Raw genomic sequence first — 15,558 nt, 5'->3', positions numbered from 1 at the left:
AGATTAATGTATGTGCTATTTCATTATTTCACTTACCTTCCCATGTTCTCTGTGAAAGGTTTTACGATGGTTAAAGGAATGGGACACTTGTGTCTTTGGTGGAAAGAAGACATCCACATCTGTTGATGTATTTTCTGCCCTGAAACACCATGTGTCTGCACATCACAACCGGCAGTCTTTGCATTCTATACATTCTTCTTCAAAAGCTTCAAGTGTACCTAAGGTTGAAGAAGACATGTCAAAAAGGAAAACAGATCAAGTCATGGATCGACCTGAGGAGAAGGTATTCCTACACCTGTACTGCAGATCCTAGGATATTTTGCTTTTGTATATTTCTATGTTCAAAATTGACTTATCAATGTACAGATTCTTCTTCTATGTGGACCTCCTGGACTTGGTAAAACAACACTTGCACATGTGGCTGCAAAGCATTGTGGATATCGAGTTGTAGAGGTACACTGTTGATGTTTCCACCAGTCACACATCCAGGCATGCATCTGATAGATGACCATCTCTATTTTTATGTACTGGTATGCATATATGCATGTGTGCAACATACATTAAACCTTCAAATCTAGTACTATGGATGCATGTTCTATGAACATACATATGGGTGTATATATGCATGCATGTATACATGAATGCATGTGCATGCATTTGTAAATACCGTTGAGAAACCACTTCTTCAGGTTACACACTTCATTTGGGTTTTGCACTGACAACCCCAAAAGGGGCTGGTGTCCACATTTTGGCCACTTTTTCAATGGGCGTCCACACAGTGCTGTGCCACCCTAGATAGCTTATGCCTATAAATAGCTAGTCACTTCATTCATTCTTCACCACACCACCACTCTCTTCAGTCATTTTTCACCACCCTCTTTTGTCACCATCACCACTTCCCTTCTCTCACTAGCCGCTTCCATTGCCCTCACACCCCTTCAGGAGGACATTGTGGTTTGTAGCTCGTGGCTTGCTTCACCCTTCCCCTTCTGCTTTAGGCGCCCTGTTTTAGCATCACACCTTGCGTTTGGAGCATCTTTCACCTAGCGTCACCATCCTCTACTTGGCATCAGCACCCTTCTCCTTTAGGTTTCACCTTCACCTGCATTTTTCAGTCCGGGGATCTTCTTTTTGCCTGGCGTCATCATCTCCAGCTTGGTGTCAGCATCCTAGCCTCAAGCGACAGTCTATATCATTGAGCGTCAGTGATTTCATCACTCGCCTATCATAGGGGCTATTGGGACTTGCGTTTTTGCAGCTTGACTTCTCCTCCATCATTTGGTGTCACTCCTCTATCACAAGGGCTATTGGGACTTGCGTTTTGCAGCCTTGCTTCTCCTCCATCGCTTGGCATCACTCATTTGTCATAGGGCTGTTGGGACTTGCGTTTTTGCAGCCTGGCTCTATTAGTAGAGTATTTGTCAGCTCATGTGTGAGTTTGAGCTTGATCTGGGCTGGGCATTTTTATTCGGTATTTTAGGTTTTTTTTGGTGTGGCATTTTATGCCATTGGGGCATTTTTATGCGCCAGTCGGCCAGCATTAATGCTGTCCGACCAGCATTATTGCTCCCCACTTTTTCAGCCTATTTATACTCTGTACTCCTCCTCAGTCATCATCATCTTCTTCACCATCTGTAGACTCTGTGGAGAGAGGAGCCAGAGCCAGAGCCAGTGCCCACGCAGCCAGTGACTCATTGTTGTATGCGAATGTCTCGTGTTCAGATATATGGATTCCATTTCCCGTGCATACATCTGAGTTCTCATCTGTATCGTGTTCTTTCTTTTCTTTTCTTTTTGTCTCGTGTTTCAGCAGTTTATTTCAGCACATGTTTATGCTTCCACCGCTGCTCCACTTTTGACATGGTATCAGTTTTCAGGATGTGTGTTTCTGCTGTGTTTTATTGCTGATTTCAGGACTGTTTTGTATCCCTGCTGATCAGGCGACTGCTGTAGCAGCCAGGCGACCTGTTTTGGGGCTGTTTTCAGCCTGCGTTTTTTGCAGTTTTGCCATCGCCTGCTGCCTACGCACCCTCTACTGCCTGCGTTTTTCATCTGCAGTTGCTGGCGATAGTTTTCTACCTGTTTTTCACCAGTTTACAGCCTGCGTTTTGCTGATTCAGCGTCTCTCGTGGCTGGGTGACTATTACTTCAGGCCGTTTTTGCTGTTTTTGGCAGTTTTTGACTGACTTTTTGACTTTCTGCAGCAGATTTTTCTTCTATTAATCCGATTTTGGGTTATATTGCATGTGAACTCTCATTTTCTGCAGTCTGTGCTTGTGTTTTGGCTGCGTTTCCTCTCTACCTTCCTTATGACTCCTCCGTGCACTTCCACTGATGATAAGTTACATGGACCTGATTATCTCACATGGAGTGCTGTCATGAAAGCTTGGTTTGTGCAGAAGCGGTTATGGTACATCGTCTGTGGAGCTATTGCTCGACCTCTCCGTCCTTTTCCTCTTCCTGAAGACTTTGATGAGGACAATCATGAGGAAGCGGTGCTCACATGGGACTCGGACGATGCCCGTGCTTACTTGGCGTTGCTTCGATGTATTTCTAAAGCGGTCTTACCGGCGGTTACCTCCTGTAGGACATCTCCTGAAGTATGGCAGAAGTTGCAGCAGATGTATGAGGCACCTTCCACCATGCGGGCAGTCACTTTATGGCCAGCTCCAGCAGATGAAGTTTGAGCCGAAAGATACTATTCAGTCTTTTCTTCTTCGTGTTACGCAGGTACAGGACCAGCTTCGGCACATGCAATCTGCTCTTCCCGAGGCGCATCTCGTCGGGACGGTTCTCTACAAGCTCCCCCCGGAGTTTGATGGAGTGGCCAATGCTTTGCAGGCGCAGACATCATCGACTCCTGTCAGTTTTACACATATGACCTCGATGCTTCTTGAGCATGAGACATCCTTGAGATTACAGGGGCGGCTTCCGGCACATTATGGAGGCGAGGCTTATGTAGCTTCAGAGAGGGGTGACGGGAAGAAGAAGTCGAAGGCCCAGTGTTACCATTGTGGCAAGAAGGGACATTTGCGGAAGGACTACAAGAAGTTAGCGGCTTCCAAGAAGGAGGAGCAGAAGAAGAAGCGGGCTGTTGACTCTACTGATGAGTCCTCTCCTTCATCAGACTCCGACTCAGATCCTCCGACCAAGGTGAAGTCCAAGGCGCGAAAGGGATCCTCTTCTTCGGATTGCGGGAAGGGCTTGGTGGCCCCTTCCTCGGCTGCTTTCTAGTGGTGGTGATGAGGTCATCCCTCACGACTCTCTTGTGCCAGAGAGGGAGTGTGAGCAGGTGTTCAGATGGGGCAGCCGCGCCTCATCTATACTTTTATACAGGTGCACAGGTTCCAGAGAGGGATGTCCCTAACGCATCGACTTCAGTCTGGCGGAATCAAATCCTGGAGCTGGGATTGACATCCAGGTTCATGATGAGCTGGTTATCTGACAGAGAGCGGGAGGCTTTCGTCTGGAGCTCACATGAGGGGACACTTTGGCGGTTTGGCCAAAGGCGGGGAATTCATGGTCACCTATGTTCAGGGGCATTTTTGACAGGATGGTCTTGTATGCTACTGCGAGACATTGGTGATGGACACAGAGACATGCTATGATCTTCTCTATTTTCAGGTGTTTGGTACGATCGACATCGACATCAGGTTCTCTCCGAGGCACCTTGGTGGTGGCTTGATCATCCACTGCTTGGATATCCATGGTTCTACTTGGTGGTTCTATGTTGTATAGTTTCTGATCCCTTTTCATTGTACTATTGTATTGTATCAGATCACCCATGATCTGAGAGAGGGTGTTAGCAGAGTATTTGTCAGCTCATGTGTGAGTCTGAGCTTGATCTGGGCTGGGCATTTTTATTCGGTATTTTAGGTTTTTTCTGGTGTGGCATTTTATGCCATTGGGGCATTTTTATGCACCAGTCGGCCAGCATTAATGCTGTCCGACCAGCATTATTGCTCCCCACTTTTTCAGCCTATTTATACTCAGTACTCCTCCTCAGTCATCATCATTATCTTCACCATCTGCAGACTCTGTGGAGAGAGGAGCCAAAGCCAGAGCCAGTGCCCACGTAGCCAGTGACTCACTGTTGTATGTGACTGTCTCGTGTTCAGATATATGGATTCCATTTTCCGTGCATACATCTGAGTTCTCATCTGTATCGTGTTCTTTCTTTTCTTTTCTTTTTGTCTCGTGTTTCATCAGTTTATTTCAGCACATGTTTATGCTTCCACCGCTGCTCCACTTTTGACAGGCTCCTCTATCATCTGGCGTCACTTGTTTGTCGTAGAGGCTACTGGAACCTGCGTTTTTGCAATCTGTGGCTCATCCTCCTTCATTTGGCGTCATCATTATCCACCTAGCATTAGTATTTGGGCTGCTCTCCTTGTGTTTGACAGCTCCAACACTCTGGGATTTGCGTTTTGCTACCGAGGTCACTCGTCAGCATCAGAGGACTGCAGTTTGCTCCCTCGATAGCTGGTGATCATCTTTCACATCTTCGATGGTATTAGAGGATTATGGTTCGTTCCCCCTCGACAACAACTGTCCTTCACCTTCGAGTGATTACTTTGATAGCCCACTACCTAGAGGATTGCGTTTCGCTCCCTTCACTATCTAGATTTCCCACAGGTGTCGCCGCCTAATTCAGATAGGACAGTGTAATTATCTTTGGAGCTTCGGTTCCATTGTATTAACTTTTCTTCTCATAGCATGATTCAGTGCATCATCACCGTGTTCTTGTGTTTACGAGTTTCTCTTCTCTCTCAATGTTTGCTGTACACACACTGTGTTACTCCTTGCAAACCCTACTATCTCTTTGCGCGCTCACTTATTTTGACATGGTAGCAGAGCATACGTGTTATTTTTGACAAGTATATCTGTACATGTGTGTGTGTGTGTGTGTGTGTATTATGTACGTGTGCATTGACTGCATATGAATGTTTGCTCAATAGCTATCTATATTTATGAATGTGTATATGAGCACAATTCTATTTTCAGTTCTTGGTAACAAGTAACATTGTTTCTAAAGTTGAGGCAACATAGATAAATGCTAGTGATGATCGAGTGGCCACAACATTACAAGCAAAAATATTGGATGCAGTCCAAATGAAGTCTGTTATGGGTGATATGAGGCCCAATTGTGTGGTAAGTAACCTGGAACAGCCCGTTTGTTAGAATCAAGGAATATTTAGCTCTTCAAATTGCAAGTTTGGCCATGATTATTGCACCTTCCAAGTCAAGTCCCTGGCCTTTGTGCAGGTGATCGATGAAATAGATGGAGCTCTCAATGGTGCAGATGGAAAAGGGGCAATTGATGCTCTTTTAAAGATAGTATGCTTTCCAATGAACTTCTGTGTTTTGGGCTGTTATTATTTTGTTTGTGTAATAAATCATTTCTCATTGACTTCACTGCTATTATATTCTCTTGAAGGCATTTTCGGAGAAAAAAGGGATTTTGGACAAAGAGAATCATACTGATGCTATTCAAGAAGAAAAGCATTCAAAGAAAAAGGGGTCTAAAACTGGCAGATTGTTAAGGCCTGTAAGATATCAGACTTTCTGAACCCTCTCTCGAAAAGAAGTTTTCTCATGTGTGGTACACGAAACTGCACTAAATCTTAAAGATCTCCCAACCATCTTTAAAAACACTGCATGCAGCCCTTAAAGTGGTCAAGGACTAGTCTGCACTTTGCTGATCAACAGTAGGACCACAAGGCAATGTAAAAGACTTGTCAAGGCTTGAACACAAGTAGGAACTTGTAGAAAGTTCTGAGACTACAGTCATTGTGTGGGTGGCTGAGAACTTTCGAAATGGTGCTCTTAGGATTTCTGAGTAAAAACCCGAAATATCTCTTTGGAGCTCTCTAAGGTGTACCCTTTCATGAAAAGTGCTGAGGCTAACAAAACTGGTATCAAAACCCGAAATATCTCTTTGGATCGTGTCTTGGTACCAAAACTGGTTGATGTCATTTTTCTGGAACACAGCTTATATAAGATTTTTGTGGCAAAGGATATTTTAGTGTAATGCCTAGGGGGCCTTTCATGGTGTGCTAACAAGCTTTACCTTTTCCTTGTTGCTTGCTAACTGACGCTCTAGTTACACATTGTGTTTCTTTCAAAGAAAGAAATGCCATTTCCTTGTGTAATCTGTCAAACAAGGGCTGCTAGGTTTATATTGACGTCTGTAATTTATGCTGTAACAGGTAATCTGCATCTGCAATGATCCATATGCCCCTGCATTGCGACAATTGCGACAGATGGCTCGGTATTTGTTTCAATGTGGGTTGCAACTTACTTATATGCGAATGTGGGGCATCTCTTAAAGAATTTATCCTTTTTTGTTCCTTGCAGAGTGCATGTCTTTGTCCAGCCAAATGCCAATCGGGTTGTCACAAGGTTACATAGAGGCTCAATTGATTGCTTAACAGAAGTTGCTGCTATGATAATCTCCTGAGTTTTGAATAATTTGAAGGTGCTTGCTAACTCTGAAGCTTCTTTGTCTAATTTCTAGGTTGAAGTATATCTGCAACTTGGAGGGTTACATAGTCAGTGCCCGTGCACTTACTGCCCTTGCTGAGCATACGGGTACATTTTTCAAGTACCTTCAAAACTTGTTGATTTTGCCATGCCATCTAATTTTCTTGCTCATTCTGAATTTTATGGGCATATATGATCAAGGAAAGAGGCTTGTTTTCTTAGTCTTTTGAAAAAGGAAAGTGGCTTTTCGTGCCCTTTGTATTCGCTATTCTAGCTAAATATGTTTTTTCTTAATAAAGTATTTTTTGTCCTTGGCTCTTCATTTCCGTGAACAGAATGCGACATTCGGTCATGTCTGAACACACTGCAGTTTTTGAAGAGGAAGAAGGAGAATTTGAACATGGTCTTGACTTTGGTTCTCTCTGAGAAGTTTTGCAGTTTGTTGATATCACTGCTGTCTCTGTGGTTAGATTTGTTTTCAGGCTGAAACCATTTCTGCCTGCTGCTGCTGCAGTTAGATATGAGTACCCAGGTAGTGGGAAGAAAGGACATGACTAGTAATGCTTTTGACATATGGGGAGAGGTGTGTGTTGGCTGCTATTGTTCTGTCCTTATAACTTTGACTTCTTGTTTTCTCAACACTGTCATTCGTCTCAGATCTTTCAAAAGCGGAAGCCAAAGCACAAAAGCATTAGGGTAAGCACTGAAAGTTGTGGCCAAGAACACAGAGAGTTCCTGCGTATACATGAACTCATCGCAAACCAGTGAGTATCACATAGCCTGCTTATTTAAATTTATGAATCCATTTCAAAATATGAAGTTTGAGTCAGGTACCGTGTTACATTGACTTTTGTTTTTGCTTATTCTGGGAGTGCGGTGAAAACATGAAAGTGTACAGAGGCAAACATGTATTTGTAAAGCTGCCTACAAGATTTAATAAAAGTTGCAATGTCTGCGTTGATTAGACTTTTTGCACTATACTGGAAGGACTTCGACATTAAACTTTTCATTGTCTTGCTGTTGTCCGAGCTTTGGCGAGTCTCTCTTTTATATCAGATTTCACCTTGTATAGAAAATGTTGGTTACGTTTGCCTTTTGTTTGCTTTTGTAGTGGTGACTATCAGCTTTTGAGTGAAGGAATGCATGACAATTTACAGCACTTGCGGTATCATGATTCTTCTCTACAGAAAACGGCACGTTTCCATTCCTTTGCTTCATCTCCCTGTCAAGCATGTGCGTAACGAGTGGGGCATTAACGTTAGTCTGTGGGCTTTGGGCCTTTGTATATCATCTTTGTATACTCAGGTTGAGTGCTTGGAGCTTCTTGGAAACTCAGAAATTACAAGCCATCACGCTCTACGCAATCAGTTCTTTGCTCTGAATGGTATTGAATCTTGATTATGTTAAACAGATGCCACTTGACATTAAAATTTTGCTGAGGGAGTGGCTGTATAAATGCTTTTGAGCTTACTAGCCATAATTGCAGCTTATCTGCCTGCATATGCCATTGGGATTCGGCATTTGATAGCACAACCAGAAAAACCCCAACTTGAATGGCCAAAGACCTTTCAACGGTATGAGCATTTTTCTCTATCTAGATCTTGGGATGATGTTTGTCACATGTACAGACCTTAGGCTAGACTGGGTTTTACAGGTACCATGTGGAACATTCTGCCAAACTAGAGCTCCTAAAGTCATGGATGAGGAGTATGCAGCCAATGACGTATCAAAGCATCACTGCTGGTTGCCTTACAGATGATTTGATATCCCCTTTATTATACATTTTATCACCCCAAACTTTACGGCCTGTATGTGTGTGGCATATGGGAAAAACTGCATGTCTCAAAACAAATGTTCCATTATAGAACCTCTATAAAACAATGCTGCTACTTTTATCTTTGCAGGTTGCACCCCAACTCTTGTCACAAAGTGAAAAAGAAGAGATTGCACAGCTTGTGGATACAATGATTGGATATGGCGTCAATTATAGGCCTTCAAAGGCTAGCTATATGTCAGGAGACAGATTTGATAATCACATGGAGTTTCAGGGTCTGGTCTTGGAGCCTCCGATCCACAAGCTAGTGAACTTCAAGGTAAAAAGTTGTTCCCATGTTGAACTTAAAAATCTTGCATTATTTTCCACATGCCATCAAAATTTTGTGCTGAATAACGTTAAATTGCCAAAGTTTTGATAAGCTGTTGTACAATTAGGACTTCAAATCAGGGCATCGTCTTCTCTCACTGACTCTACGGCAGGTTCTAAGTCATGAGGTAATAGTTTCATCAAGTGTTTTGTGAATTTGGTGTTTATACATGTTCACAATATAATGTGACTTGAGAAATGGCAAAGGATCCATTATTTTTACTTTACATGTGCCCTTGGAAAAAAAACTAGCACTTTGCATGTTTGAACATGAGGAAGTTGTCAAGTGTGCCATACTTCAAGCTCTACCAAGCTCTACCAGAATGGGGTATTTTGAGGGTAACTAATAAGCAGCCAGAAATGGCATCACATCAAAAGGTGTGCCATATTTATGCCTTGACTTCAACCAAAAAACTTTCATAAGCCTTTTGGAAGAGGGTTCAATTCCTTCTTTTCCACCCAACCTTGCAAAGATTTGGCTGAACTGTGTGAACATAAACAGTAGGCTGCATATTAGAAAAATGGAGATTAACACTCATCGTTTGATGTGTTAATTGAGGAAGGTAGTTGTAGGAAAGAGGTGAGAGGGTTTTAATAAGGTTTACTCAAACCTCAAGGTATTTTCGGCAAAGTAATCCTGCTATTCCATGCTTAAAGACAATAATCTGGAAATATTCTCTCATGTTTTCCTTGGATGCTAATCATATTGTGCAGTAAAGTAAAAAAGAGAGCGTGCTCTATGTGCTGGAGCAGAAATGAAAAAGGAAGGAGTATTACCCCAGACAAAGCCTATACAATGGTCTGGGGTCCCTGCTGTGCTAGCCTAATGGTTGCAGCTCAGAGCTTTGTCACTTGTGGGGCAGGTTGAAGTCCCATTGGTGGCACTAACAGGGCCATGGCAGTGGTGTCCACCACAATATTGTAGTGGTCTGCTCCTAGTGAGATAATCTATGTGGTGGCCAGCATCATGAAGTTTCAGGTCATTCCCTTGCAGTGGTCTGCTCCTAGTGATATAATCTATGTGGTGGCTAGCATCATGACATGTGTGTGGGTCATGTGACTCTTTGCCTAAACCCAGCCTATGTCTGAAAATGAATTTCATAGAAACATTGGATGGGGGATGGGAATGGGAAAGGGGAGGATGATAGGGTTGGGAATGGCAAACCTAGAGGATGGGGTTTAGGGGTGTGGTATGGCATATGAAAAAGGCAATATGCATCATTTCTAAATTGTGGATGTCTGCTGGAACTGGAATAGGACTGAACAGAGTAAGCATGGGCTGAAATTAAGAGTTGAGTATGTTTGAACTTTGCACAGAATGGGCTGAGATGCAAGGATACATTGCAAGAATGGGCAAGCTGGCAGAGATAGAAGCAGCCTTGAATAATTACATTGCTAAAGTGAGAAAACAAGGTTGCAGGCTCCTGATTGCTTGCACAAGTTTTTAGGGATTCCCCATAAGAAACATAGAAAATGGGCTAGAAACTTTACCAAATTGCTCCAGCCACCTTGAAGAGACAATGAGGCAGCCTCTTCTCTTCAACTAGCAATTCAAGATAGAGAGAGGCCACACCATTGGAGAGAGGATGTACTTATCTTGGGGAAGGTTTTCTTCGTAGGTAGCTTTATAGTGGGGAGTGGTTTGTCTTTTTGGATCTACCAGCCTAGTAACTGAGACAAGGCTTCAGAACATTAGAGGGGCTAGAAACATGACAGAGAGCATGAGGGAGGTGGTAACCTTGGAATGGAGGACTAATACAAATGCCTCTTAGACTTGGATTGCACTTTTTATCAGAGGAGACATTCTTCTTGTGGTGGTAGCTACTAGTGGATAGAGTATTTTCCTTTTCAGTATAGGAGGATAGTATACTTAGGGGGGAGGAGATTGATTGGGGTTCACAAGGTGCTCTATGGTTGTGGGGTTGTTGCTGTAAAATCATGTACAACAGCTGAAGATAAGCCAAAGTTGGTTGCCAATCATCTTCATCATCATCCTCCACCCCATCATCAACGAGCAAATGCAGGGTTCTGGAGGTGGCGACAGCCTAGGCGGCACCTAAATGGTCAAAACACAGCCATCAGACGATGAAAAAGTGTTAAATGGCAATAGCTAGGGGCCAGGGCCAAATGCAGCCAAGAAAGTGATCGTTGCCAGGAAGCAAAGGCAACAAACACAGCTAGGGAGTAGGCCACCAGGCTGAAATGCAGCCTCTTGGGGAGTGGATGTTAGTTGGTGGCAGTACATGAGAGTGGAAATTGCATGGGGGAGGCTAGAAACAGACACCAAATGGGTGTAAACAATGTTGGGCAGCTTTGCCACTAGGCTGTGCCTCATTGCAAGCAATCCTTAAACCAGTTTGAGAGCCAAGGACCTCAACTGTAATTGCCGCAAAGAAAATTGTGCGTCGTCCCAACCGACAAAGTTGTTGAATGGATAACGAGTTCACTCCAAGTTGGGGGACATAGTGTACGTCATTCAATGTAGTGAGATCCGAGCCTTGGTCAATGGCAAAATTGATGTGACCGTGGGCCTAAATCTTGACCGATGAGTTGTTCCCAATGTAGACTATCTTGATTGTAGGGGCCTAGGAGATTAAAATGTTTGAGATGGGGGTCATATGATGAGAAGCTCCACTGTCCACAATCCAAGGAATAGTTGAAGTACTCACTTGTGATGAGTGGGCCTTTGCAGTCACCTTGTTGGGAGGCAACTCACAGATGTGGATGAGACTGGCATCCTCAAATGTCTCTAAGGAGACGATATGGGCCTTTATAGACTAGTCAGACATGCCCTTTGGCATTGAGAATGATGTAGATTGTGATGGGTGATCGGTAGCAGTGTGGGTTTGGCCTCGCCACTATCCCTGCTGAGGGTTGCCACTACCTTGCCTCCCTTGATGGGGGTTGTCCGACTGAGGGGCGAGGGTCTAAGTCTTAGCTTTTGGTGTTGTGCCTCTTGCCTTTAAATCACATTTGCCGTCAAAGTGGCCAGTCTTTTGACCATAGTTGTTTTTAGACGCATCCGAAAAATATTTCAGACGTTTGTAGACATATGAAAAACACATTTCAGACTTGACGTTTCCTTTATTGGATTTTTAAATTTAAAAAACGTTAATTTCAGGTTGCTTTTGCCTATTTACTGGTCCTGAGTTCACGCAGCTTGGAAATCACCTTCTGTGATTGGAAATAACTCGAAATCCCCCACAAAGTCCACAAATTGTGGGCAACACAGCTGCCCCAAAATTTTTGACCACTGGAGAAGATCTCTCTCTCAGCCTTTGAGCAGTGCAGTGTATTCAACCTGCGTTGTCACTATTCACAGCCTGAAGGCTGAAAGCTAAAGTCTGAACTCTAAAGTAGATGCCAAATTGGTGTAGACAATGTTGAGCAGCTTCGGTTGAGACGTCCTCCACAAACGGGTGTGGGCAGCTCCAGCACCTAAAACTTGCAAAGATGAGATTAGATTGAGTTCTATTTATAGAAAGTTTGGGGCCTCCCAAATTAGGGTTTACATAAATGTGGATAAATGTGGGACATTAAAACTCTCTTGAACTGCTCCTGGTTAAAAAAGAGGTTAAAATTCATTAATTAACTTGAGTTTTGGGGCTGTTTAATGAAAGCTAATGGTATTTAGCTCAAAAGTGGGTGGCTTTGTTAAGTCTAACGGATAGAAAATCTCTCTCCAACTTGGATTGAAATCGCTGAAAATGCATCTCATGCTTTCGAATCACTACATGCTTGTACCTAGCTGCTCACTTGCAAAGATGCCGCCAATACTTAAAGGGTGTAAAGGAGGAGTGGGCCATAGACTTTTAAGGGGTTGGAGAAAAGATCTAGCTTAGGAAGGCTGTTCACTCTCCTCCCAACCTAGGCTATCATTCTTTGACTCCCATTTCCTCTTGCAAAAGCATTTTTTAGGTTTGGCTGTCTAGACTAGAACAACAAACTGCAATTTGCCAACAAGGTCTCAATTTGAAGCTCTTCATCAATGATGCCCAACCCACTCTCAAGTTGTGGTTGGATAAGTATTCTCATGCCACCATGGCCTTAAAAGTATTTGCTTTCATTGAGCCAAACTAGAGGAACGAAAAAAGTAGAAGTATGCGATATGATGACTTGAAAAGCATTGAGTCCAAACAAGAGTGTATGTACAAACTCGCAACAATTGAACTTTGTTGACCTCCATTGTTTGCTGCACTATATTGAATCGCATTGAGCTTGAGGAGATCATGATCGTCAAAATAATAGTGAGTGATTGAATTTAAAAAAAGGCCAACCAAGTTCTACTAAAAGTTCTATAGATTAACTTTCTAAAGCCACAATCTATCAATTAATCCCTTAGACTTAGATCAAGGATTTTGTAGTAAGATTCAATATCTTTTCAAGACAATCATGGTGGGGGCAAAGGCTTTAAGAAGATGGAGGATAAGCTTCCTCTCAAATATTTGTTCTTGTATAGATATTGTGTTGAAGCACTTTCTATCGAAATGACACCAACTGAAATATAGATTGCTCCTTTTGCTTGCCATTAGGTTCAATTAGTGTGCTAATTACTTCAAATTTGTTCAAGTGTCTTTTAAAATCGATGATTGAACTTGATGTGAGGACAATGCCACGTGCATAAAGAAAGATGGGGCTTACATTTCAAACCAATGAGGTGACAAGTCCCTAGTCGACAATTGATTGAACAATTAAGATTGAAATTTTATTGTGTAGCGGCCAAATACAATAGATGAGAGATGGACCTCCTCATTGTACTGCAAGTGGCAATGATGTTATCCCTTATATAGGCCTCCATGGGACCTCACTCTTGACAACTAACTTACATGAATATTGATGCTTTGAGTCATATTTGGCTTTAATGCCTTGTGATTGCTACAACTAGGCTTGAGAGTAAGATCAAAAGCCTTGTGGAGATACATAAAGTCATTAGGCAATATCAAACGCTTTATGTAATCCACAAAGCAATAGTAAAGCCTCGTATATCATGTGTATTGATGATAATAGCCTTGTAGGTGTCTTCTAAAATCCAACTTAACTTAGTGCATGTTCCAGTGTCTCTTTTTGTAATTACTAAGCTCCCAACTAGGGTTGAGCTAGATAGCTTAGCTAATGTGTGGTCAATCATATCTTATAGTTGTATCCACAGGGAAAGATGAAAAACCTCTACATAGCTCAATTGAGCATATATGCCTATAAGGGGAATAAGTGTCTCTCGTGCATGTGAGCCATGTCTATATCTATTGGTTCTTATGATCATGTATCTTAATATTTGGATATTCGAATGACCCTAACTATCATGCCTTAGGTGAAGAATGAGAAAGTACTCAAGTGGGGGTTTAATGGTGGAGATAGTGGGTTTTGGTCAATGGTTTGTGATATGATAGACTTAAGTGGGCATATATGTATTGGAGAATTGATGGTGTTGCTTGTATGCATCTTTGCAATCGGTCCCGAAAGTGAGTTATAATAACTCATTTTTTGTTGAGCAAGGATACCCACTTCTTATGGTGAGTGAGGTGTTGGAAGGCATCTTGCTATGGGTGAGATACTAGAAGACTTGTTGTGCATGACACCTTATAATTTTCCAATCTTTATGCTGTGTCCTTGCACATTTGGATGGGCACTAGTAGCATTGGTTAGAGCAGTTATGAAGTGACTTAGTGCAAATGTACTATGGGCACTTTGGGTTTAAGAAAACTAAGTCCTATTCATAGGACTCAAGGCCCTATTGTGCATATCAGTGTGATCACCACTCTTGGACTCTTGGCTCGTTGGCTGACACATCCATACATGGGGATGGTGTAGGCTGGTGGTACGGGACATCAACCCTTGGGATGTGGTTGTGACCCAGAGTGCTTCTAGCTCCCAAGATGGAGGTGAGTTTATTTGGCTCTATGGTTGGGAGGTGAATTCGATATCCAATTTGTGAATATGGTTTGTGTAGTGTCTCATGTGTAAGTTGGATCCTATGGGGACATTTCATTGGTATCAGAGGGTCAACTTGCAATTGGACGTGAGATTTGTTTATATGCACAAAACCTCCTTTGCCCACGGAATTGTGATGGTTCACACTTGAGACATACACCTTATCTAGTTTAGGGTGGTATGGGACACTGTTAGCAAGAGGCGCATGCATAGGGAGCACTTGTTGTGGGTGGTGGGTATGAAATCCCATACAATGATTTTGGAAAAGGAGATACATAAGTGAGAGAGGTGCAACATGAGAAAGATCATGACATGGTCTACCGAGAAACTCAGGGACTCCAAGTAAGACATGGTTTAAAGGTGCGTGTGCATGACTAAGAGGTTGATCAAAAGCCCGCATGGCTCAAAGGCACTGGGTACATAACCAGAGGTCAAATACATGGATATAGCTTTTGGGATCATCTCAGAGGTCATACAGAAAGCGGTTCGAAGGAAAGAAAATAAAAGAAATACAATACAACTTGTTCTGGATTAAAATTTGGGTAGAGGATCCCACACAATTGTTTAATAAGTGATGGAAGGGCCTTAATGCATGCATATACATGGCCATTGTTTAATTCCGATCACCTAATTTTTAAAATTTTTAAAAACATTTTCAAAAGCAATGTTTAAATTATTTTTATTTTTTAACGAAATTTAATGGTGTAAAATCCCTACTCGATGTTAATGTCGAGGACATCATGATTAGTGTCGATTGCTTGCAATGGCATTGCCAAGCATTGGATGCTTTGTGGGTCATTTTTGGACTAATGTGGAAGACGAGCACTTAAGTGGTCTTCAACATATTGATGGAGATTTCAATTTGATGGTTGAGCACTTGAACGTGAAAAGCCTCAACATCTGATGAAGAAATTATGAGAATTTTGATCGGAATTGAAAATTCCAAAATTACATGTGAACTGTCCCTAACAGTTAAGGTTTTAATTCAAATTAGGTAAATATAA

General features: G+C 42.4%; 1 protein-coding gene across 1 annotated transcript in view; it reads left to right on the top strand.

Moving 5' to 3' along the window:
• The window catches only part of CTF18 (P-loop containing nucleoside triphosphate hydrolases superfamily protein), a 75,053-nt gene that overhangs the window by 40,980 nt on the left and 18,515 nt on the right, over positions 1 to 15,558 (top strand). The window contains exons 6-22 of the mRNA XM_087676171.1: positions 59 to 283; positions 367 to 453; positions 5,050 to 5,151; positions 5,266 to 5,337; positions 5,438 to 5,548; positions 6,210 to 6,271; positions 6,358 to 6,402; positions 6,518 to 6,591; positions 6,819 to 6,886; positions 6,998 to 7,066; positions 7,141 to 7,247; positions 7,595 to 7,676; positions 7,789 to 7,867; positions 7,970 to 8,057; positions 8,138 to 8,291; positions 8,388 to 8,576; positions 8,695 to 8,754. Coding sequence (XP_087532297.1) covers positions 59 to 283; positions 367 to 453; positions 5,050 to 5,151; positions 5,266 to 5,337; positions 5,438 to 5,548; positions 6,210 to 6,271; positions 6,358 to 6,402; positions 6,518 to 6,591; positions 6,819 to 6,886; positions 6,998 to 7,066; positions 7,141 to 7,247; positions 7,595 to 7,676; positions 7,789 to 7,867; positions 7,970 to 8,057; positions 8,138 to 8,291; positions 8,388 to 8,576; positions 8,695 to 8,754 — 1,674 coding nt within the window. The remainder of the gene's footprint in view (positions 1 to 58; positions 284 to 366; positions 454 to 5,049; positions 5,152 to 5,265; positions 5,338 to 5,437; positions 5,549 to 6,209; positions 6,272 to 6,357; positions 6,403 to 6,517; positions 6,592 to 6,818; positions 6,887 to 6,997; positions 7,067 to 7,140; positions 7,248 to 7,594; positions 7,677 to 7,788; positions 7,868 to 7,969; positions 8,058 to 8,137; positions 8,292 to 8,387; positions 8,577 to 8,694; positions 8,755 to 15,558) is intronic.

The sequence above is a fragment of the Lygodium microphyllum genome, chromosome 4 (genome assembly GCF_053477565.2).
Source record: "Lygodium microphyllum isolate KBCC chromosome 4, Lygodium_microphyllum_v1.1.10, whole genome shotgun sequence".
Classification (NCBI taxonomy): Eukaryota; Viridiplantae; Streptophyta; class Polypodiopsida; order Schizaeales; family Lygodiaceae; genus Lygodium; species Lygodium microphyllum.
This window is presented reverse-complemented; position numbering and strand designations above follow the sequence as displayed.